Source organism: Eretmochelys imbricata, chromosome 6, assembly GCF_965152235.1.
Source record: "Eretmochelys imbricata isolate rEreImb1 chromosome 6, rEreImb1.hap1, whole genome shotgun sequence".
Taxonomy (NCBI): domain Eukaryota; kingdom Metazoa; phylum Chordata; order Testudines; family Cheloniidae; genus Eretmochelys; species Eretmochelys imbricata.
This window is the reverse complement of record NC_135577.1, coordinates 60,164,880-60,189,587: the sequence shown is the minus strand read 5'-3', so window position 1 is coordinate 60,189,587 and position 24,708 is coordinate 60,164,880. Positions and strand designations below refer to the sequence as shown.

At 49.4% G+C, this 24,708-nt stretch overlaps 1 protein-coding gene across 1 annotated transcript; it reads right to left on the bottom strand.

Annotated features, from left to right (window-relative positions):
* Window positions 1-1,504: 1,504 nt before the first annotated feature.
* Window positions 1,505-21,574, bottom strand: F2 (coagulation factor II, thrombin). Its single transcript, XM_077818634.1, has 15 exons — window positions 21,445-21,574; window positions 16,532-16,603; window positions 13,751-13,914; window positions 10,854-10,878; window positions 10,608-10,658; window positions 9,994-10,099; window positions 9,724-9,860; window positions 6,826-7,128; window positions 6,259-6,360; window positions 5,016-5,142; window positions 4,286-4,453; window positions 3,757-3,930; window positions 3,348-3,526; window positions 2,104-2,174; window positions 1,505-1,648 (listed from the first exon to the last, which is right to left on the bottom strand). Exons 1-15 carry the CDS (start codon window positions 21,545-21,547, stop codon window positions 1,505-1,507), a joined length of 1,926 nt encoding a protein of 641 aa, XP_077674760.1. The 5' UTR covers window positions 21,548-21,574.
* Between the last annotated feature and the right edge of the window lie 3,134 nt (window positions 21,575-24,708).

The following is a 24,708-nucleotide window of genomic DNA, read 5'->3' as shown; positions in this document are numbered from 1 at the left end:
TTTGTAATTGCTAATTGGTGCAGTAGTGAGTGAAGTAAAAGGAATGCCTGTAAACTTGTACAACACTAACTTAACATTTCAAGTTACTTTGGAAGTTCAGAAGCAATTAAGTATCAGTGGTAGAAACCAGTATTACCTAAGGTTTTTGCCCAATGTTGCTTCTGCAGTATAGCTTATTCTTGTCTAATGGTGTATGGTTGGCCCAGGAATTACTTGATAGGTAAAATTTAGACTGTTTAATTAAAAAACACACTTATCAGCCTATTGCAAATATTTCCATCCTATTAGTTAAATTTTGTTTTGAAAACAAGTGTGTAACAAGTCAGCCTTTAAAGTGACTATACCAGACATGAAACTAGTCTATTTTTTCCTCATTTTCCTACTGTTAGACTAAGTACATTAGAATTGACAACTGTTTTCATATTCAGGACAATTACTCTAGACTCTTGTATCAGAGGCCATTAAATATATAAAACAAGCACCTGATAACCCTCTAAGTTTTTTGTGCAACTTGACCATTTTACAGTGTTCCCTTATTCCATATGGTGCTGCTCTCAGCCATCTATACTGCTCTAGGAATGACTTAGATTACCTAGGGGGGGAGCGGGAGACTAGCATACTAATGTGATAGTTGTCAGCACTATCATTGTTTGATGGGTTTAATTACATCCCAGCAGTTCAGAAAAACTAACCTTTTTCTTAACCTACCACCTAATCCCTTTTCAAATATGCAGTCTTTCCCTTGCAGCACAACCAACTGTTTACATTGTCAACTCAGGATGGTCAGTCAGTGAAGAAAACAGGCCATTTTGGAGTAGTGGGGTGCAAAATTTCTAAAGCAGATAGTTTCTCTAGCCAAGAGCCCCAGCCACCTAACTAGCAAAACATTTATTCAAAGATGAACACTGTATACTGTGGGTATTTGTTTAGGGGGCTTCCCCTGTCTTCCACTCATAAAATACCCTTTCCTTGCAGGGACAGGGTTGTAGGTGGATAGCTGCCCCTTGCCTTCCTCTTGCTGAGGGGGAGGTGTTTTTGTAGCATTTTAACTGCTTCCCCCCCACCCCCCTTGTAACAGTTTAGTGTTTCCTTTTCTATAGGCTCAGTTTAGGTGCTAGAAGCTGATGCTCTACAAGTGACAAGGAGCACATAATCAAGTTTCTTGGTTTGTATCTTGAGGCATTATCCCAGTTTGAGAGGTGATGTGACTTGCTTATCTCCAGGGCTAGGGCCAAATCTTGATGTGTTTTAAACAAGTCAGCTTACCATGTACTACTTTAATGCTCTGGTGCTAGGGGCACAAATTACATAGATAAGAGTTAGCTGGAACCAAGTCCTGATCTCACCACTGCCAATATACAAAGCAAGCACAATCCTTGCTATAACCATTTTATTGGCAATGTTGCCAGAGAATGCTTCTAGCCATTTTACTTCAGGTTCCTTAGCGTTCATATTGCTACAAATTAAAGCAGCTGTAAGAGTTGAGATGTGACAGATGCTTTCTTTATTGCCCATATTTGTTGATGGTTTTTAGCATCCATTTCTTCAAGCGGAATACATGTGTATAAAATCCGTATTTATCATCACGATCACAGCCTTCTCCCCAAGAGACAATCCCCACCTGATACCAGCGGTTATCTGTTGGGCTCTGACAGAGAGGAAAATAAATTAGTGCTCTACACACAGTGCTACTAGGGGTAAGATTTTTGTGCCCTAGACATCTTAGGCCTCCAGCTGCCCTAGGTCGAGGTTCAACAGTGATAGCTGTAGCCTAGTTCTATGGGAGCACTAACAATCACCTGTTGATATGCTCAGGCAAGCTTACACCAGGTGTGTATCTAGCTGTCACTCCCTTAAACTCTTTATGCATTAAGACTACTGGTAAAGCTAGATCAATATAGAATGTGGCCTGATTATTTCAGGATTTCTCTTTTCAGTTGTTCAAAACCAGAAATGGATCTGCTGTTTAACTGTAGCTGCAGCCATTTGAGAGAAGTACCTCCCCACTGTCACTTCAGCCCTCTTAACATTATAAGGCTTGTGCTGTGACCTCCCAAAGTCTCCCCTGAGCAAAGGCACTGCTCTGGTGCTTATTGCACATACCTTCATGACAAAAGGGCCCCCACTGTCCCCCTCACAAGCATCCCCTCTCTTGGCGTCTTCAGGACTGTACCCTACAGGAGAAAAGGCAAAGGGTATCTGATAAGAGGAAAAGGGCTGTTCTCTTCTTCATTTGTATCTTTAATGTTACACTGATGCTAAGTCTGGGAAAGGTACTAACAGTAGGGCCCTTCCAAACACCCCCTCACTGAACTGTGTGTGTTGTCATAAAGCGACAGGTTTACTTGATTTAATGTCTTTATAATGAAAAGCTCAAATAAAGGTGCTTCCTTATAGCCACCCCCACCTTCTGTTTCCCTCCATTATCTTTCTCATGCTGCCTTAATTCCATCTCCTCTCTCCTGGGGTAGTCCACTGTCCCAGACTTCCATCTACTGTGATTCCCCTTCTTCACAGCTTTGGTCTGGGATATTGTAGGTCCCTCCTTCAAGCAGAATCCAGTCAGTCTTCTCACATACATTTAACCCCCTCCCCTATTTTGTACAGGATCCAGTTGCCCTTATTTAAGATCATCCCTAGCATTGCTGTACTTTTAGGGGGAATAAAGACGCTTTTGCTTTTCTCACCTGATTTCTTCCTATAGCAGGGTGGGCAAAATATGGCCTTCCAGCCCTCAAGCTCCCATTGGGGAATGGGGTCTAGGGCAACCAGGAACCATGGCCAATGGGAGCTGTAGGGGCGCTACCTGCAGACAGGGCAGGCTGCCTGGCCACACTTCTGCGTCGGAGCCGGGACATGCTGCTGGTGTTATTTAACGCTAAGGTTTTCAGCAATGCAAGTTGAATGAAGCACCATGTAAAATAGTACTGTAGCGTAAGCTGGCTCTGACAGTCACTCCCTCACATTCAGTATACTAGGTGTTGACCAATACTACAGCCAAGCCCTCAAAATCCCCTAATGCTGAACTCTGCTAATTCTGTATGTTTACAGGAGCAAGGGGAGAATTCCAAGCCCCAGTCTATCTCATTTCTCACAACCAGCTGATGCCCAAGAGCCTTATTCATGGCCCTAAGTTCTTCACCCCCTACATAGGCTGGGAATTCCAGAGGTTCATTCATGCCCTGGGCATACTATTTCTTCAGGACAGATCGAAGTTTACTGGGCAGTAATTAAGCTAAGTGAGCCCTTGCATTATGGCACATGGTACCAAGAGCAACTTTGCCCCTGACCCATCCATCACTGTCCCCATGTGTAGCAGTTAGCTCTGCACACCCAGCAGCACTTACCTGCACAGAACATGTTGTCAGTGAGTCTGATATTAGTGGATGCCTTGCAGGTATCCTGGTTGACTATGGGGAGGTTCACCTGTTGCAGAACTGAAGGCAGGGCGACTGTGCCAGAGCCCCAGGTCTCATACAGATTACCCCATCCAGATACCCGCCCTTTGAATCCTGTCAGCATCAGACTAGGGGAAGAAGCAAGGTTAAAACACATGGAAATAGTACATGCCACCCTTATAGCCTAGCACTGCCCTGACTCTGGAGGGGCACCTCACCAACTGGCTCCCCTATTGCAAACCAGCACAAAAGATGCATCCTGCTTTTTGCCAGGGCTTTCCTGATCCTTCATGTAGACCCAAAGGAGACATTTTCAGCCCTTCTCTCTGGGGTTGCTTTCACCCTCCAGCCTCCTCACCTCTGCACCAGCTCCCTGGTGGGCAGGCAGACAGGGTGGATGCGGTCGCTGAAGGCTATGGGTTTCTTCAGGAGTATCAGTGCAATGTCTCGGTCCAGGTTCTCTCTCCAGTTGTACTTGGGATGGATGATGATTTTATCCAGCATGGAGATTTTTTCTATGTACTGCTCGTACCTGAAATGAATCCAACAGAAGGAGAGAAGTGACTGTGCAGCAGCAGCTGTGAGCTCTGGGGGCTGCTGGCCCTCTGGCTGGCTTGCAGCACCATCCTTCTCACAAGGAAGAATGGCCATGGGAGGGGTGCAAACTGCCCTCCCTTTCACTTTAGACTCTGGGATCAGTAGAGCCTCAGTGAGTAGCATCTCCATGGGAACCCACTGTAACCTGGGAAAGCACATGACAGTCTGGTTCACCATGGGGGTTCCCATAAGGCCAGATGACATCCTTTCTAGACCCCAGCTTTATTCTCCCATTGCACTCATGGGAGACTCCCATCTGCTTCCCTTCCCTCCCCCATTCAAGTTCTTACTTTGTTCTCTCGTGCTTCCCAATCCGCACCAAGATGTCATCTGTGGTGAAGTTCTTGTCCCAGGGAGGGTAAAAGAGGCAGTGGGCAGCAGTAAGGATCCAGCGGTCGCTGATGAGGCTGGCACCACACACCAACTCCTGTGGACTCTTCCTGAAAAGCATCACCTGCCTGGGATGGGAAGAGAAGGTGAGAGATTTACCCAGGGCACTGGCTCAGCTGGCTGCATGTTCTTACATGCCTTGCAGGGACAGCAGTTCGGCGTGACCAGGGAAACCTGCCTTCACTGCCCCAGGAGACCATGACAGCACTCCTCTAGCATGAGTCAGGTCTAGTCCTTAGGACCCTGGGAGCTGGAACTGAGGATCAGTATACTCCTTGCAGTCCTATCTGAAGGGTACTTTTCCCCTGCCACTTTCCCCATCTAAATTAGCCTTCCAATCCCTGCCATGGCCACCAACAGAGACATGTGCCTGCAGAACTGGAACAAGTAGGATAAGGGTGTAACACAAAGCCTGCAGAGTGCTTCCCTTTCCATGGCAACCATGCACTTGGCTCCAAAAGGAGAGAGGGAGTCTCTGTCCAGCTGTAGTAAGTACTGTCAAGTCAGCCCCCAGAAGGGGCTATGAGTAGAGGTGGTGCTGGGTGAATACTCCATGCCAGCCGACGAGACTTCTGATTTCCCCTGGTCTAAAAGGAAAGACTGTAAAGAAACTGCAGCAACAGTACTTACCAGGGGGCGCTTCCAACTTCTGCATTTTCCCCCTTTACAATCCGGCCCCCAATGTAGGAGTCCAACAGCTCCTGCTCACTCTTATCAGAAATCTTTTTCTTCTCAAACAGGGGACGGATGCCACAATCTGAAAAACCAGGCAGCCTGTCTCTGTTACTCTACCTGATTTGCAATGCAGGGGACCTGCTCTACAGACAATATGCTTGACTGGGAGTAATTGGTAGCTGCATGCTCAGCCATTGTTCTTGCCTCATTTTTAGAGTTACCACCTGGCTGGTATTTGACTGGTCTGGCTGGTTTTTTTATGAATTTGCCAGGTACCAGAAAAATAAATGTAATCTGCCTGGTTTCTTCCATATGGGTCTAAAGATTTAGATTATCACCACAATACACTGGGATATCTAATGTTAAAAGTTTGTGTGTCCAGCTAACAATGCTGCAGTGTTCCCACTTCCACAGTTCTAGCAATAACAGATCAAAACTGTTGAAAATATAACCACTGCCTGCCCCCCAACATGCAAGCACACTGCACGTGTGAGAGAGAGGGTTTGAGTCATGCAGGAGTGAGGAGACGTGCAAGGTATATTAAATAATGGAAGATCAGGGCGATGGTGTGAGTGATCCTACTACTCCCCCCTTCCCCACCCCCAAATAATAATAATAATAAGAAAGCTCACATCAGAAACTGCACATTCAGTGATAACCGGCTAAACGAAACAGACTAAAGGCTGACTGGCAAAATGTGCTGATAAAACAAACTCCCATTTGTTATCGATGATGTTCTCTCTCTAGATACTATAAGCGGCTGTTGAAGGCGGGGGTTGCGGCAGGCTTGCTTTGAGGTGGGGGGGAAGTGCTGGGTTTTTTGCATTTCAAAAGGTGGTAACCCTACTCATTCTTTATTGTGCTCTTTGCTGGGAGATCTCCCAAAGCCAGCAGTCTTGCACCTTCTCCTACAGCACTTCTTGCTCTGAACCAGGGCTGAAGTAGCAGGGATCTCCCCATGGCACCTCCTGCTGGGGAAAGCTGGGACTGTAAGGGCTGGAAGCTCCTTCACAACTGGAGGCAAGCTTTGGATGAGCTTTTTAGACAGAACCTAAAGTAGTTTTAACATCCACTTCTGCTTTCAGCAGTAGGCATTTAACAGGCTGGTTTTTCTGAGAAGCAATGCATTGTAGGAAGGAGCCGCAGCTTCTGCAGCACTTTTGGTGCTATATTTGAGCCTCCTGGGTCCTTTGCTCACCTGTTTCACCTGAACCAAAAGTCTTAACATCAAAGAAGGTTTGGTGCTGTTGGGTAATGGTCCGCCCTGCTATTACATCATCCATCTCATCCAGGGGCCTTGCTGAGAGAGACAGACAGAGATGTTGAGAAGCAAAGCTCCAGCGTTTTACATAGGACTTCAGAAGTGGCACCATCCCTTCCCACACGTAGTGGAGTTGGTGGAAGTATTGCTTTTTTAAGGAAGACTATTGGTTCAATTCTCCTTCCCAACCTCTGGCCAGCAGGTGAACTAATAAGCAGCATCCAGTTAGCTGGAATATGGGGGCAGATTTTGAGGTGGTGCGGGAGGTTGGGGTTGTCAGTCAATAAAGAGCCTCTCAAGCCTCAGGCATAGTCTTACATGTGTACACATACACCATGTGACCCACACTTGCACAACTTCATGTAAAAACATGAATTCCATACATGTTGCCTACCATGAGGCTGTGGCCCACCATTCCTCACCACAGTACTGTATCCTTCTGGCTACTGTGAATTTCTCCCACCCTGCAGGCCCAAGATCCCCATACCCATTGACGCGCCTCACCACAGTAGTGCAGGTCACAGTACTCAAAGGTTGTATTTGGATGATCCACATAACACCAGACACCTTCATCATCCCCATCAGGATTCCGGCAATAATTCTCCACCAGCTTCACTTCTGGGAGAAAAGTAGTTCCATGGGACAGCTCCTTTGCCTTGTCTGAGGCCCATGGCAAACACTTGGCCCCAGAGACGGTGACAGAAAGAGTCCCACTAAAATGTAGCCCTTTGTCCATTTCACATGGCTGCTGTGTTTTGTCCAGTGGAGGGTCCCGGGGAATAAATGGAACTGTGGTCTTGTCCTGACCTGAAAGATAAGGAGCAAGACAGCCGTTATCAGACTCATGGCCCTGCAGTGGGAAGTGCTGGTGTCTGGCTACAGCCCAGATTCCAGCAGGCCCCAGAGCACTTCACTATGTCCCATCACTCCACTGGACACGCCACCATGTCTGGGAGTCCCCATCCCGAATCCCATGGGGTACCCCACAGAGCCCAGGAGCCCCCTCCTCACCAGTGAGGCACCTGGAAGTGCTGCTTCACTCAGAGTAAAATGAAGCAGACCTTCATCCCACTTTTCCCAGGTATTAATGGCACTTCAGTGTGTTTGCATTTTCAGGGGAAGGCTCTCTATATTGATGGCCCAGGCTCCCTCGCTCTCACACACACACACACACACACACACACACACACGCAACTCTCTGCAGTCCTACACTCATGCAGCAGCCTGGCAGTCTCAAGGAGGCCTCAGGGGCATCTTTGTTAACAAGCTTATGGAGGGTTACCCAAGAAACCACCTACAGTTCTGAGCTAGAGCTACCACTGCCCTCCACTCCTTTGAGCACATGGGGAGATAGACCTTCACAGCGTCCAAACCACAGGCCTCCCCAAAACATTTCTGCCTCAGTCAATGAGACAAAATATTCTTCACAGCCCCAACGTCCATTAGTTCTATAACCTTCCTCTCACAGGTCTCGCCTGACGACAAGCCATGGGGAGCAGGGCTCCAATTTCCTGGGCAAGCAGGCAGACACCTGGAGAGATACTGTGCAGCTGTACCTTGGCCTCACTCTCCTTTCATTCTCCTTGTGTTGGCAGCTGCTGTGACAACAGCAGGCACATCTGTGATAGTGTAGCTACCTAAGCGAGCAGCAGCAGGGTTAATCTTAGCTTCCGAGAAGCTGCCCCTCGGTGTAGCCAATTCTTACCCTGCATGAGCAACCAGGGCACCATCCATGAAGGGAAAATGATGCCTCTCTAACGTGCTAGTCTCTCAGCATCTAAGCAAAATGATGGCTAAGGGAGAGTCAGCTGGTAAAATCCTCTGCCATGGGTCAGAAACTGGCCAAGGTGCAGAGAACAGCACAGGGACATGTGGCTAAGTCTCCCCTGGCAAAAGGGAGTCAGTGGCACTTACTGACTTCACTATATTTGGGTTATTTAAAAAATAATGTATTCACATGCTCTTATTCCTACTTTCAGCCTTGAAAGCTCCCCTATTAGGAGGGCTGCCATCGCCTATTGTCAGCAGGGCTAACGCCTGGCACAATGGCTGCCATTTCCTGAGAGACTCCTGCATGTGGACGTGAGGCTGCTCCAAGCGAGATGGCTACCACATCCCATTATGTTCCATGAGACTGAGGCCAGGCTGCTCTCAAGGAAGATGGCTGCCACTCTAGAGGGAGCTAGAGAGGACACGGGGGAGAGGGGCTGAGCTAATGAGGTGTAGGGGAGACTAAGTGGCTGTCTAGGGGGTGCAGCAGCCTGTGGGAAAGCAGGGTGCAGAGCACAAGGGGGAGGGGGCAGCTGCCAAGCCTGCCAAGTGAGGGAGGTACAGGGAGGGGGAAGGACACAGCGCTGTCAAGGCTGGAGAATGCTTCATGCATCACCTGCCTTTGGCCAGGGCTGGAGTCCTTCTGCCAACCCCTCTCATGTTTCAGCTCTGCCTGAGGTAAAACTCTCTCTGATTGGCTGCCTGCCCCACCTCCTGGGGAAGCCCTGCCAGCCAGGGCTGCAGCAGGAAGCGGGACACACCCCCAGGACCCGCCCCCAGTCTCACAGGAGGGGAGGAGGGAGCAGTTCTGGATAGCTCTGCTCCCCTCCTGTGAGCAGTGGGAACAGCAGGGATTCCTCTGCTCCTTCCCCCTCCACTCTCCCTCCCTACAACACCTGGCCATGGAAGTGGGGGGGCGAGGAAACCCTGGAGTTGCAGGAACAGATGTGAGGCTGGCAGATGTGGGGCTGAGAGCTCCTGCAGCGGGATGCCAAAAATCACCTTAATCAATTTGGGACTATTGGTACCACCGATTGTCACCCCCCACACTGGAGGGGGCAGGAATTTTTTAAAAATAACCCAAAGCTATGTTTTGTTTTGGTCTCTGTCTAACATGATTTTGTAACCTTTGGGGCTGGCAATATTGAGAATGGCAGTTCCCCACCCCCTCAGTGATGAGAGGATAAGCGGAGGTCAAGCAGTGAGACGTGGGGAGGGATGATTTTGCCATAAAGGTTACTTAAAAAACAAACAAACAGAAAGTAGGCAAAAAAATGCAATTTATTCATTCCTGATTTACGAATGCCTGAGGCTGGCAGCAGTGATGCAGCTGCTGAAGGCACTAGAGGGCACAACATTCTTGACAGTAGCAAAGAATAGTAAAGACTGAGCACTTCAAAGGGACCTAAGCAAGCTAGGTGAATGGGCAGCACAATGGGGAGCCCTCTCCAGCTCAGTGTACCTTCGCCTTCCAAGCCATAGCTCCTCCACCCGTTCCCACAGGACTCCTCCCTCCCACACCTTCCACTCTCCACAGACCCTCCCCTTTCTTGAGGTCCTTAGTATCAGCATTAGAGTAAATTCTTCCCTCCCAGGGAGCAGGGTATCTCAGGGCCCAGTGTCGAGGCTCACCACACACTGGAACAGCACACTCCTCCCGTCGCACCGCTGGGTCTCGAGTGTAGCACCAGGGACCATTTGGGTTGTCGTCTGGGTTCCTGCAGTAATTCTTGGTGAGATTGGCATTTGGATGGGTGGTGGTGTTAAACCTATGAGAAAGGAGTGATGAGGTAGCTAGCAGCCTAGCGAACCCTTCCAGTCAGGGTTGTGGTCTTCCCCACAACCTGGCTCCTCCAACCAGAGCTGGGATTTAGTGTGTGCGGAAGAGGGTTATGGACTTACTCAGGTCTGTGAGGGAATTTGCTTGTCCAGAACTGACATTCAATCCCTGACTTGGTGACAGAAACTGTCCCCCGATAGTTCTGCCCGCTGCCTGCAACACAGTTTCCTGCCAAAGTCCCAACAGAGGGCAAGTCAGACCCAGAAGGAAATCAGAGGCACTATTTTCACTGAGTCCATAGGTACCAGCCTACAAATCCCCGACTTCGGTTCTCACATACACGGAGAGATCCACCTTAAACAAATTTTACCACCAGATCATCTGGATGGACTTCACTTCTGTATCTCAGTGCCTTGATCTGCAGCTGGAGGTAGCTGGGAATAGTGGTGAGGAACTGGCTCCTCATTGGAGCTGACGGCAGCTGGGCATCTATCCTATGCTATTCCAAGGGGGACCCCAGGGTTTTTAGGATGTTAATGAAAAGTGTTTGTGGGGGATCAGTATGGCAGGGAAGTCTAAGGGGCTCTGCCTCCCCCTCTAAGGGCTGTTGCTCCCCAATATTGCCCATCTGATGACCTCCCTGCTTCTTTAGAATTTCCTCCCAAATTGTGCTGGGAGCAGGTTTCCAGGAACTCACCATCTCCAGTAGCTCATGAGGTCTCCAAGCCTCTCTTACCTGTCAGACACTCATCCAAAACTGTCCTGAGGTTCCTCTGGGATTCACATACTAACAAACAAGAGCAAGAAACCTGTCAGGTCAAAGGGACTGCAATGAGCACTGCATCTCAAGTCAGCATAACATATGAGGGGATAGAGCCCTGGGGAGTGGGCCCTGCTAATGGAGCAAGGGAGCCAGCTCTCTGGGGTACAGCTGTACAGCCTGTGGGACATCAAAGCATTTGCAGGACTTGAACCAACTTACCGCTGTATTTCCTCCAGAATTCATTCTGCAAAACAAATGCAAACACTTAGGAGCCGGGTAATGGAGCCTCAGCCCTGCCTTAACTTCTGCAATTCAAACCAAAGCTATACACTGTCTCAGTAAGAGAATGTCCCTTCTTGGCAAACAGGGAGCAAACTCTGGCCCTGCTGAGATCAAAGATACTGGAGCACAACAGAGAGAAAGTGACACTGAGTCACATGCTTTCCTGTCAAATTCTGGGGCTACCTCTCCTATCACAGCCCTGCCCCAAATGGAGGCTGTTTGAAAGGAGCCCATTTCACTTCTGGCTGACCTATCACAGCAGCACGACAGTTTCCAGCTGTCAAACCCTCTTCAAGCAGAATGCTGCCTTGAGAACTACCCCACTTGGGGAGTAGTAGGGGACTGGAGACAAAGCAATTCGGGGGGGGGGGGGACACTGGCAGTAATGGCCTTTCCTGTGGTCAGCTGCCTTCCCTCTTCATTCTGAGCTTGGGGTCCCTAAGTTTACATCAGCCAGCCACAAACGCCTCTCTCCTTCCATCCCTGCAAGGTCAGGCACCAGTGGCAAGCATTATCTCTATGATTTATATTACAGTAGTATCCCAAATGTGCTGGGTGCTGTCTAGACATATAGTAAGGGACAATCCCTGGTGCAAAGACCTCCTAAACTGGAAAGACAAATAATTGACAAGATTGCTACCAATCAGCCCCTCACTCCTTTGCTTATGGTGTATCCGTGGGGGCAAGGGATACATCATAAGCAAAGGAGTGAGGGGCTGATTGGTAGAAATCTTGTACAGAACTTATCTGCAGGGTACGTTAGTCCTCACTAGAAGGGTATACATTCCAGTACACGCTAGCATGTTGCACACTAACTGGCTTGTGTGGACCCTGCTCGTGTGTACTAAGAGTGTGCATAGGGCTGCCAGATGTCCAGTTTTCAACCCAAACACCTGGTCGAAAAGGGATCCTGGTGGCTCCGGTCAGCACAGCTGACTGGGCCGTTAAAAGTCCGGTCGGCGGCGCAGCGTGGCTAGGGCAGGCTCCCTGCCTGCCCTGGCTCCATGCAGCTCCTGGAAGCAGCTGGCATTTCTCTCCAGCACCGAGGTGGACGTGCAGCCACATGGGCTCTGTGCGCTGCCCCCGCCCTAAGTGCCTGCTCCGTAGCTCCCATTGGCTGGGAACCATGACGAATGGGAGCTGTAGGGGCAGCACCTGCGGCCTGGGGCAGCACCTGCAGAGCCCCCATGGCCATGCCTCCATCTAGGAGCCGGACATGCTGGTCACTTCTGGGAGCCACCTGAGATAAGCGCTGCCTGGAGGCTGCATCCCTCACTCCCTACTGCACACCAACCCCTTGCCTGCATCCAGTTCCCTCCCAGAGCCTGCACCCCCTCCTGCCCTCCAAACCCCTTAGCCTCAGCCCCGAACCTCCTCCTGCATCCCAAACTCCTCATCTCTGGCCCCACACCAGAGCCCGCACCCCCAGCAGGAACCCTCACCCCCCCCACAGCTCAACCCCCAGCCTGGAGCACAAACAAACCCTGAACCCCGCATTTCTGGCCCATCCCCCTGTCCCAGCCCACACCCTATCTCGCACACCAAAACCCTGCCCAGCCCAGTGAAAATGAGCAAGCGAGCGAGGGTGGGGGACAGCGAGTGGCGGAGGGTAGGAGGATGGAGTGAGCGGGGGTGGGGCCTCAGGAAGGGGTGGGACAGGGGGCAGGGCAAGGATGTTCGGTTTTCTGCAATCAGAAAGTTGGTAACCCTAAATGCACATTAATATAGTCCTGTTTCAAAGGTGCACTAGAGAACCTTAGTGCACACCATCATGGGCCAGCTAATGTGTTACACGCTAGTTTGCACTAGAATTTACACCCTTCTGGTGTAGACTAATACACCTTGTAGGCAAGCCTGCAGTTTCACTTATTTTAAATATATATATAAACCATTCTTAGCTATGGCATAACTAGACATTTTCAGGCCTGTTTTGTTCCACTGAATGCCCTTGCTAGTCACAATTTAAAAGCAAATGAAAGACAATTGACCAACCTTAGTTTAACTGGCCTAAAAATTGAAAGTAGGCCCAGATCCCCACAACATGCATGTGCTCAGCAGGAGCTGAGACACAAGCATGTGCCATGTTTGCAGGATGGGGGCTATAGCTGTTTGGAAGTCTTGCTTTTGTATTAACCCTTACTTGCTTAGTTAGTTAGATTTTTAAAATCTTTGCCTTTTTGTATTTGAGGTCCCCATCCTGCAATCAGACCTAATAACTCCAACCCCTGGGGCTCTGCACAGATTGTACTTTAACCTAGGCCTAATTCCTGTGCGCTCTTACCTGTTTTAAATTAATTTTTCATTTTTAGAATATTTTGCTCTTCCCTGTATCAACTAAGATTTAGTTTCCTTGTACAGACCTTTCCCAGCTGTCTTGCACCTCGTCCCCAGCACACACTGATTTACACGCTTTGTGATGTTCATTTTTTCCCAAATAGAACAAAATATACCTAATTTCCCCTCAAACCTCTTACCCCCAACCTCCACCTCCACCAAGCTGCATCCCCCCAGTAATCAGGATGGGGCTTGTCAGGCACCTGCCTAGAGTTTTCTCTTTCCCTCTGTCAGACAGGACAGCTCCCAGGACTGCAAGGGTGCTGCCACCAGAACCTCTCTGACCTTTCAGGAGGGAAAGGTAGTTCCTGCCCCACTTAGGAAATATGCTGTAGAACCAAAGTCATTCCTTGAAGGGGGTCTGGGATCTCCTTAGGGAACAAACTGCACCTCACCTTGACAGCCCCTTGATGAACCCTTTAGAAGCTATGATTCTCGACTATCTGGTCTCTCCTCACACTACACACGAGGGAACAGTTCCTGGGAGTGGCTGTACATACCGTGCGAACAGTGGACTCGAGGGCTTCAAAGGCCTCCTCATAGCTACATATTTCCTCTAGACATTCCCGTTCCAGGTTGCCTTTGAGCATCTCTTCCAGGAATCCCTTGTTGGCACGTCGCGGGCGCTTGAGCAGGGAAAGGGCTTCCTGCTGCCCAAGGAAAACTACCAAACCAGAACACCGACCAGTCACTCGACACAGAGCTTGGAGAGAACCATTTCCTTTGCAGGCTCTGCATGTCTGCTCATGGGTCTGAATCAGTAAACACACACAGCCAGCGAGCCTCTCCTACTGCCTGACCTCTAGTGGAAAACAGGGGATGAAAGAGGCCCAGCAGGACCTATCCAGTTCACCCTGAGTCCACGTGCAGGATTAACCTCCCTGCAATCTATGAGCTACGGTTGTGACCAGTCCTAGATGCCCCAATAGCTGCGGCCTCCACCCCTTCCCTGTGCATTTCCTTCGGCTGGGCCAAACCCTGTCTGCTTGGAGCATCAGCTCTCACTGTCTTTGTACTGCCACATACTGGCAGCTGTTTCTCTCACTTTAGTGTGGGTCTTTTTGCAACCCCAGCTCAGTGGGATATGCTGGAAATCACTTCCATCTGCCTGTTCAGAGACCCTGACTTCCAACCTAGCTTCAGCCTTCTCCCATTCCTCTACATAGCAGTGGGACAGAAGAGACAGTCAGAAGGTCCTGTCTGACGGGACCCTGGCCCCACATCATGGAGAGACAGGAACGAGGGAGCAGAAGCCCTAGGGGGGACAAAGGAGGAGCACCAGGCACAGGGACACAGTATACTGCGTATGCCTGGGAGTGAAATAGGGCCTAGCCTGTGCTACATGCATTGCTCTGACAGCCAGAGGGGCAAAGTGGAGAACAACAGCCCCCCTCCCCCCCCATCAATAAAGCAGGTCACCAAGAGAATGTCTGTGGCCCAGGAAATGCCACATGTGGCCAGCACAAGGTGCAGGACTGATTAAGATCCCCCTTCCCTCCCCCAGGTTCATTCATGCTCCAAGACAGGGGGCTTTGAAATATACAGTCAGAATAACCCAACACAATCCACTGAACTGTAGTAGCCAGCCACTCTCCCCACCCCATCCAGCTCTTTCCCCAGAACCTGGGGATTGCTACTTCTCCCTACACAGCAATAGGGAAGCCCTGTGCACTCTCGCCCCACTTCTTAGCAAGTTAACTCTTGCTGTCTAGCTGGAACAAAGCCCTGGCCACTCCAGGGACTGTCAGCTCTTCATACAGGCTTCCCCTTCCAGCTGCAGCTTGGGAATGAACAGTCCCATTTGTTTTCCTCAGCCTCCCATCACCCCTGCCCTAGCCTTCCCACCATACCCGATGAGCCCTTACCCCTGTCATGGCTCAGCACGAGGTGCTGGAGGCAGAAAAGGAGCAGGCTGCCCAGCACTCTGAGTCTGCTGTGCCTCATGGTATATGCCTCAGCTGGAGGGGAAATGAAGAGGGAGCAGGACAAGAGAAGTGCTAGCCCCGCCTGGGTTAATGTTGAACCAACATGAAGAAATAGGACCCAGGAGGTCACCGTGTGTGGTGTGTCAGGGACAGTGGGGCTGAGGCTCCTGCTGTCCCTCCTCCGCTTGGCTTCTCTCCCTCCCCTTCACGCATTTGCACTTTCAACCATTTTACTGGTCTGAGCAGCACAATAAAACAACAACAATTATACTACCTAGCTCTGATATAGCACTGTCATAACCACCATCGCACTGGGCAGGTCAAACACTTCAAAGAGGAGTGACTGCAGCCTCACAACTGCCAGGAGATCACGGATGGGGAAATGGAAGCATGTGGAAAGAGAAGGATGCTCCCGGGCACCCAGTGAGCCAGCAGCAGAGCCAGGAGAGCCCAGCCCACTTTGGTGAGGTCACTGCTAGCTCAACATAGCTGAAACAATTTCTCCCAAGTCGTCTTTGCTCCCTCCTTGCCCCATTGCTGTTGGCCCCACCACCTCCCTGTCACATGGGCTATGTCTACACTGAGCTACATGTGTGATTCCCAGCTCTCTTACCCATACTCACGCTAGCTGATGAGAGCTAGTGCGAGTATAAATAGCAGGGTAGCTATGGTAGCATGGGTAGCGGTTGCCTGGCTCAGACATGCTGAGAACTTCCCCACAGGGTTCAGATAGTTTGTATTCAGCACGGCTGAGCCTCGTGTATGTGATCTGGGAATCACCTGCCTACCCCATAGTGTAGACATAACCCTAGACTCGTTTTTGACTCCTCCCCTCACATCCAGGCTGGCTCCCTGTTCTTTCCTTTCTGCTCTGCCCGTCACACATTTGTCAATGCCCTGGTCATCTGTGATTGCTGCAGCCTCCTCCTTCCTAGCCTCCCCAATACTCACCCCCACTTCCACTCCATCGAAAATGCAACTGCAAGGATTCTCTCCTTTATTCACCAGTCCCAAATGCATCCCTCCCCTCTGAGGGTCCTTCCACTAGCTCCCCTTTGCCCATCACATCCAGTTTAAACTTCTCATTTTTGCCTTCAATGCCCTACACAACTCCAGCATAGTCTTCACTCTGACTCATTTCTTAGGGTCTCCTCTTAGCCCCTTGCTTCACCAAGGATGCCAACACCACCACTCCCTTCATTTCCTGGGCCCACGCTCACTCTCCTCCATGTGGCCCCTTACACACGAAGCAATCTCCCAGTCTGTGTGTGCCAGCCCCCCAGCTCTCCTTCCCCAAACCCCTCCCAAAGACTCACCGTGGTCACAAAGAGCAAGGTCAGGATGAAGACGACCTACCCCATGCTTGCCCTCTCCTCTGAGCTTGATGGGCACTGCATCTTGATCTCCTCAGAGCAGGGATTGGTCCCTCTAGAAACGTAACACATAATGCTTTAAGGAAGTGAACTTTCTCTCAGCCCTGCCCCATGGCTTAGCCACAAGCGTCCCATTCAGGATTCAACCATTTTTTCTTCTCTCTGAGCACCATAGCCAGTGGTCTGCCAGAGAACCAGCTGCTGCTACAGCCCATTGGAGTTCTTTCCAGTTAAGTTTAATAAAGCAATTCCTGATACAACTCCCTTCGGGGTGTAGGGGGTAGTGCTGGAGGCCCCTTTTATCCCACACGAGTGGGAGAGTGGGCATGTACTAAAGGGAGCCCAAAAAAGAGAGGAGATGAAAAGATTCTGCCAAGCAAGAAACTAGTCAGGTGGACAGATAAGCCCTGGAGATGCAGGGGAGGAATCTGCTGAGAACAGGAAGGCAGGATTAACCTGAGAGCTTTGAAGTCAAAAAGAACAATGAACCCCTAAAAGATCTAGTGCTTCATACAGCGTGTTAAAGAATAGCAATGTGGCCATTACCAGTGTGAGCTTCCTCAAAGCAGGGCCTGTAAAAGTAACATGGGAAAGGTTCAGAGCACAGAAAACGGGGCTGCCAGAGCCTGGGAGACAGTGGCTCAATATGAAGCTCTTTGTTATGTCCCTCTGCACTCATGGAGTATTTTTCCGGTCTGTGCATTAGATACATCTTCTAACTAGTGTTTACCTCCACGGGGGGAGTGTAAATATTAGTATTAGGGAGAAATGACTCTTTGGCCAGGGGTACAAAGAGCAGTTATGTAGGCTCCCTCCCCTACCTGAGAACAGGGGTTCTGGGGAGAAGTGAATCACATGCTGAGGCATTTGGAGAAATCCCCAAGGACTCCCTTAGGAAAGAGCTGAGATGCCCTGGGTCTCAGGGAGGTTGTATGATGGGTCAGAGATCAAGCTGGAAACAACCTGTGTTACCTAGAGAGCATGAGCAAATCATCCCAAGAGAGAGAGCGAAAGACATGCAGAGGGGCTGGGGAAGGGAGGAGGGTGAAGGCGAAGGAGCACATGCACCATTGGGACAGCTGGGGAAATAAGGCCATGTGCTGCAGCCAGAGCCTCTCTGCACAGGGGGAGGTGTCAAGAACATTAGCAACCAGTACCTTCCAAGTCCCAGGTGGGGACAGGAGGGTCTTGCCCAGCTGATTAACTGCTTGCAGGGAGGGAGAGGGAGCAGAGGCTACTGGTAGGGCCTGGGCTCTGTCCTGGTGCTCTTTCCCCATCACTACAAGTCCGTTGAATTTTTGGGCCTGAGCTACAGGACTGCAGTGACCTGAGGGCCCCTTTCATGGAGGCAGGATGGCCTCGCCTGACTGGGTGGGAAAGCAGAGCCCCCAGGCTACCACCTCACACCAAAGCATTGGAGGAAGGCTAAGGTGTCTCTATATTACAGCTAGGACATTCACAGTTGTCTTGCTTATTCTCTCCTGTCTTCCCAGAAGAAAGGAGGCAGCTTGGGGTCAGCGCAGGGAGTAAGAGACTGAACAGCAGGGAAAAGGAGATTGCAATTTGCAGGCACCCCTGCAACTGTGCCTCACTCCCTAGGAACCGTGGCAGAGGACAGATGCCTGGATTGCACATGGTGATCTCTGTGTTTTTAAGGTCACTTTGCAACTGTGTCAATATTTGACAAATGCAGAGAGCTGGGCCAGTCACCTGAAATTAGAGGAGCAGGAACATACTAAATGTACTAATCATTCTAGCTTCAAAAACAACCTCCACCCACACAGCTTAGCAGCAGCACCGGGCCCAGCTGCACCCTATTTACATTAAAATTACCGAATAAAGGTGCACCCAGCAGTGACAAGATGCCAGCAAAGCATTTGAGATAGGTTCTCCTAACATCTTATTCAACATTAATTCAAACTGGCTTGGATCTGGGACCATCGCCTGGCCTAAAAACTGGCTAAAAGGCCCTAAACTGAGGGCAATGATACGTAACAACGGAATAAGGTGTGGGAAAGGGGGAGCCATAAGAAGCAGAAGCAACAGTCTGGTCCTCCTACTGCTTTAATAAGATTCCAGAATGGGGAATAAAAACACTAATGACACTCCCAGGTGATAAGAAAAATAGGGAGGAGCTGGATTCCTATGACAGACGAATAATCCTAAGGGCCTTTAAATGGGTGGGCCCACCTGCTGGCCAAGCGTGGCTCCGTGGCACTTGGTCTCAGATTTCCTTTACTGTCCACAGGCACTTGTGTCCAATAACAAACCCTCTTGCTGGGGTCTGGTTTAACATAAACCAAAGGCACAGTAAGGACTCTTCCACCTCTGTCTCCCACTGGCCACAGACCCCCATCTATAAGGTCCACCTAGCACCAACCTCTTTGCTAGGTACAGTTATCCATCTTTACCAGGCTCTACTCAGTCTCTGCCCTGGAAGTCAAGGGGCTGTGCTGGTCCTCTCGTTAGCCTGCATTTGCTGGATTCTCAGGCTGCTTCTCCAGGAACTCCCCCAGCAGTTTACTTCCTGAGTCTTCTCAGAAGCTCTGTCTCAGCTCTCCCAGCAACTTCCCCAGTTGCCTTCCCTTAAGTGGTAACAAATCACAGATGTACTGGACCCTGCTTTCCCCAGGAGACTCAGTCTGGGGAAAAATCAATCAAACAGGTCCTCAGACAGGAGGAAATCGGGCAGCAAGGATGGCTGAGGCTTTAGAGGCAGCCAACGAGACAGGCATTTGCAATAAGATATGTAAATCAAACAAGCCAGTGGAGGTTTTGGCCCTATACACAGAGACATTGAGTCCTACAGCAGGGAAGGGATGGTCCCTGCTCTAAAACACTGGTTAAGCTGGCACCTAGAATTGGATGTTTCCCTACCAGGAGGTGACTAACAAACCTGAGTGTGTTCAGAGAAAATAATCAAAAATGAGGATACTGGAGGGACTGACTTTGTAAGAACAATTATCCAAGTGATACATATACCTATTCTAAGGCCTGGCCTACACTACAAAGTTGGGTCGTGGTGAGCTGCCTTGCGTTGACCTAGTTGTGCATGTGTCTATGTTTAAATTTGTCTCCTACTGAGGTAAGTGCCCAGTTACAGCAATGCAGTAAGCGCCTCCCTTAGTGGCCTTGGACGGTGTCCTGAGGTCAACGCAGCACAAGTTTAGACACTATGTCAACTCTAACAGTCCTCCCAAAATGCCTGACACTGACCACTCTGCTCATAATTGTGAACTCCACTGCCCAGAGTCATGCAGACAGGAGGGCCTCCTCCCCTTTAAAGCCCTGCAAATTTTTGAAATGCCTTTTCCTGATTGTCCATCTTGGCAAACACACCTAGCAGCTCCCGCTGTCGTGTGCAACTGCACAAGTAACCATGCCGGCTTCATGCTTCAGTCATGCTCCACCCTGGAGTACAGGAGACATTGGGTCTCCTGAGTCTGTGGGAAGAGGCTGCGCAAGCACAGCTACGGACCAGCCGTAGAAACGTCAACATCTATGAGCAGATTGCACGGGGGATGCAGGAGAAAGGGCATGACAAAGGGATCAGCAACAGCGTCACATGAAAGTGAACGGATTGCAACAGGCACATCAGAAGGCCAGGGAGGCCAACCGTTGGTTTGGTGCCAAGCCACAGACCTGCCACTTTTACAAAGAGCTGCATGGCATATCTGGCAGAGACCCCACTCACACCCCTACTTTTCACCATGGATACCTCCAAGAAGCCCAAGCCCCAGACTCCTGGCATAAACAGCAAGAACGAGGAGGAGGATGGGGGACAGGAAACTGGGGGGGGGGGGGGGGGGAATCCAGCTACACTGTGAGCCAGGACCTGTGTGAGACTCCAGCGCAGTCCAGTCAGTCGAGCATGGGCAAGCCTGACGCAGGGAAAGGAATCTCAGGTAAGTGTGTAAACGTATTTCCCATTACAATGATGTACTGATGGCACCCCCAACTTAACAGGACACAACTATCGACTTTTCATTAATTTACTCATACTAGAAGAGGTAGCGGGACAATGAAGAGAGAGAGCATTGTTATGGGATTTTCACTTCCCTGTAGATGTAGGCAGGGGGAGCCATGCTGAGCAGTTTGTTTATGTACACCGGGATGGGCTTTGAATCCTCCTGAGATTTTGATGAAACTGTCATGGAGGTACTCTGCAAAGTTCTCCTGGAGCTTTCTAGGAATGGCGGTCTCATTTCTTCCTCTGCAGTAGGACACTTTTGCACACCAGTCAGTGATAATTTGGCAGGCACCGTGCAGTACACAGACTAGCAGCATAGGGGCCCAGATGGCTTTGGGACACCACCACCAGCAGTTGTGCTCTCTGTGCCTTTGTTACCCTCAGGAGTGAGATCTCAGCTACAATCACCACTGCCTCCAGAAAATGGTGCCAGTACTCAGTGCCATTGCCCTACACTACCCACTGGATCTGTGGGCAGCGATCGATCCAACGGGGGTTGATTTATCGTGTCTAGTCTCGACGCGATAAATCAACCTCCGCACGCTCTCCCGTCGACTCCTGTACTCTACCGCCATGAGAGGCGCAGATGGAGTCGACGGGGGAGTTGACTCACCGCAGTGAAGACACCACATTAAGTCGATCTAAGTACGTCGACTTCAGCTACGTTATTCACGTAGCTGAACTGGCGTAACTTGGATCGATCCCCTCCCCCACTCCAGTGTAGACCAGGGCTAAGTTTCATGCAACTGAGCAGTTCGTTCCTCATTTCCCTCAACCCTGCAGCTGGTGCTGAGTGATGCCATGCACAGGCACGCCCAAGCAGAAGTGTCAATGAGCACGTCTTGTTTAAAGGTTATGGGGAGCAAGGGAACAGAGTTCTGAATCTTAAGTTTTTCCTTCTTTTGTGACTAAACTGACAATGGTACCTCTGTGTGTTTTATCTGCAGCTGCTGCAGCCTTTAAGGGGTCCCTCTCCACACTTGCAGAAAACCTGAGCCAAATGAGAAAGAAGAGGACTCGGTATAACATGTTAAATGAGATCCTGCAACGCAGTGCTGCATCACACCATCAGCACTGGGCCTGGAGGGTGATCACTGCAGGCAGCCTGGAGAAGGAAACAGCAGACAGGAGAAAGGCCCAGGAGTCCCAGCAGGAAAAGGAGAGGGAGATGCACCAGGACTTAATAGAGCTTCTCTGGCAGCAAACAGATGCTGCCGATTGTTGCGGACTTACAGGTTCAACAACCATGGGATCTTCTCCCTTTCCAGTCCCTGGAGAACTCCAATACAGCACCTCCCTTCACACACCTCCCAGCATTCCACATGGTAGCAGGGGGAACATTCCTACCCCTGCCATTCAACCCCATGGGCATTAAGAATCAGTGGTTTCCCCAGGAATTGAAATTAGGGAGGGGTGTTCGAATTTACAGGGGGGTGTCAGGGCCAATGAGGGGTGAGACTGTGGGGGTGAAGGTGGGCTGTAGTAAAACCTCGCTGCTAGTGCAGGCTGGGCTGTCTCTTCCACAGAAGCACTGTCCCCACAGCAGGACTAAGCACTTAGACCTGATTATCAGTGATTTCAGCTGTAGTGGTCACTTAACAAAACAAAGACTATCTATGGAGCCTAATCAGCTGTCTTTAAACAGTGGAGAGGGGCAGGTTAAATGGTACTTGTGACTCAGACAGACCTTCAAGCAAAACACCTGTCCCCACCCTCTCTCGATGCCCTCAATCAACACAGGCTAAGTACAGTTCTACTACCCTTTACTCATACAATAAGAGCAACAACATTTAATTCCTCCCTCTCCCCCTGCATTCAAGTGATTTGGCTGAACCCCAGCCAAAAATCTATCACTTGGGCAACACAGCTCTGTTTGCTGGATACCTAGGTAGATTAGGTGTGAATGTAAATAAAATCTGGTCCTGAAGCCTTTCCCCCAAGCCCCCAGCTCATCATTAGCTGTTAGGGAGAGCTCATTTAGACTTTGCTTGCAAATCATAATTTGAAATGATTAGGTTGGCCAACATCACCGAAATGAATGCACTGACATTGTCATAAAAAACAACAGCTGTACAAGTAAGCTCTATGTTCATACTTTTCAAATCTATTATACTTTTTCAGATACACGTATTTTATCATACACTTTATATGCTTTTAAAGTGTGTATTAATGGACATGAATGTTCTTTCTCCTTAAGTTCTGTTCCATTAATTTAGTAAATTTTTAATGTATTTGCTTTTAAAGTTACACAGATTTTTCTGTGCACTGGTTTTGTTAGAGTAAAATTATTTGGAAAATAATTAATCTTTATTCGTTCACAACATATGCTGTAGAGTGCCTTGCAGTTATGAAAACACATATTTACTTGTCACCATACTACAGCATAACACAGCTCATCAGATCAGTGACAAAGTGTAACAATCATAAACAAACACCAAGCACTGCAAAATTAATAGGTGCACTGACAGTGTTCTACTCAGAGGTGTATATCAAGCACCACACAATTCCTAATGACCCCAAAACATCAAGGGCAGGTACAGCACAGTATACCACAATGCATTACTGTGGCTCACTGTTAAAGTGCTCTTTCCAAGCCTCCCTGAGCCACATAGCTCTGTGCTGAGCTCTTTTAACAGCCCTTGTGTCTGGCTGCTCAAACTCCGCTGACAGCTGCTCCACTCCTGCCCTACAGCCCCGTGGCAATTTCCCCCGCTTTTGACAGGTTTCAGAGGGGTAGCAGTGTTAGTCTGTATCAGCAAAAACAACGAGGAGTCCTTGTGGCACCTTAGAGACTAACATTTGTTTGGGCATAAGCTTATGTGGCCTAAAACCCACTTCATCAGATGCATGGAGTGGAAAATACAGTAGAGAGGTAATAAATAGGTACAAATACACAGCATATGAAAAGATGGGAGTTGCCTTACCAAGTGGAGGGTCAGTGCTAACGAGCCAATTCAATTAAGGTGGAAGTGGGCTATTCTCAACAGTTCACAAGAAGGGAGGAAAAATCACTTTTGTAGTGCTAATGAGTTCAATGTAATCAAGGTGGCCCATTTCAAACAGTTGACAAGAAGGTGTATCAGCAGGGGGAAAAATTAGTTTTTGTAGTTTTCCACTCCATGCATTGATGAAGTGGGTTTTAGCGCACGAAAGCTTATGCCCAAATAAATTTGTTAGTCTTTGAGGTGCCACAAGGACTCCTCGTTGTGTCTCTCCCCCCCTCCTTGGCTTCACAGATCTTATGCAAGACACAGCAGGCTGCTATAACTATTAGGATTTTTTTCACTGAGATACAATTTTTGTAAGTAAACAATGCCAGCATCCCTTCCATCTTCCAAAAGCACATTCAACCATCATTCTGTACCTGCTTGGGCGCTAGTTCCTTGGTGCTGTTGAGGTGGCTGGTGTATGGCTTCAAGAAGCAAGGGAACAGGGGAGGCTGGGTCTTCCCCAAACCTAATAGCACTTCAACATTGCCAATGGTAATTCGCCAGTTGTAGCTTTCTGAAAAGTCCTGTGTTCTTAAACATGCACCTTCCTTGAGCAGCCAACATTGATGTTGGTGAAGCATCCCCCGTGAGCCACCAATGCTTGCATAACCATAGAAAAGTAGCCCTCTCTGCTGATCTACTCTGTGGCAAAGTGGCCAGGTGCAAAAATAGGGATATGAATGCCATCTATTCCTCCACTGCAGTTCGGGAACCCCATTGCTGCAAATCCATCCTCTATGTCTTGCACATTGCTGAGAGTCACAGCCCTGGATAACAGGAGATGATTAATGGCCCTGCACACTTGCATGACAAAGGCCCTTGCAGTGGATTTTCCAACTCCAAAATGATTTCCCATTGACTGGTAGCAATCTGGCATTGTAAGTTTCCACAGTGTGATTGCCACTTACTTTTCCACTGTCAGTGAAGTTCTCTTTTTTTGTTTCCCTGTGCTGGAGGGCTTGGGTGAGCTTGGTGCACAGATCCAGGAATGTGGCCTTGTACATCCAAAAGTTCTGCAGCCACTGCTCATCATACCAAGCTTGCATTATGATTAGATCCCACCCGTCAGCGCTCATTTCTCAAACCTAGAAGCGGTGCTCCACGATATGCAGCTGCTCTGAGACCACCACCAGAAACCTTGAATGAGTTCTCATTGTCCCACAGCAATCTGTCCTGCAAGAAGCTGTCATGTTCCCCACT

Coding starts and splice junctions, on each gene's coding strand:
- F2 (XM_077818634.1), bottom strand. CDS start 21,547: ATGTTATACCGAGTCCTCTTCTTTCTCATTTGGCTCAGGTTTTCTGCA. Junction 10,879..13,750: donor TCGAGTCCACTGTTCGCACG/GTATGTACAGCC, acceptor TTTGTTTTGCAG/AATGAATTCTGGAGGAAATA. Junction 6,361..6,825: donor CTGTGACCTGCACTACTGTG/GTGAGGCGCGTC, acceptor TGTCTCTCTCAG/CAAGGCCCCTGGATGAGATG.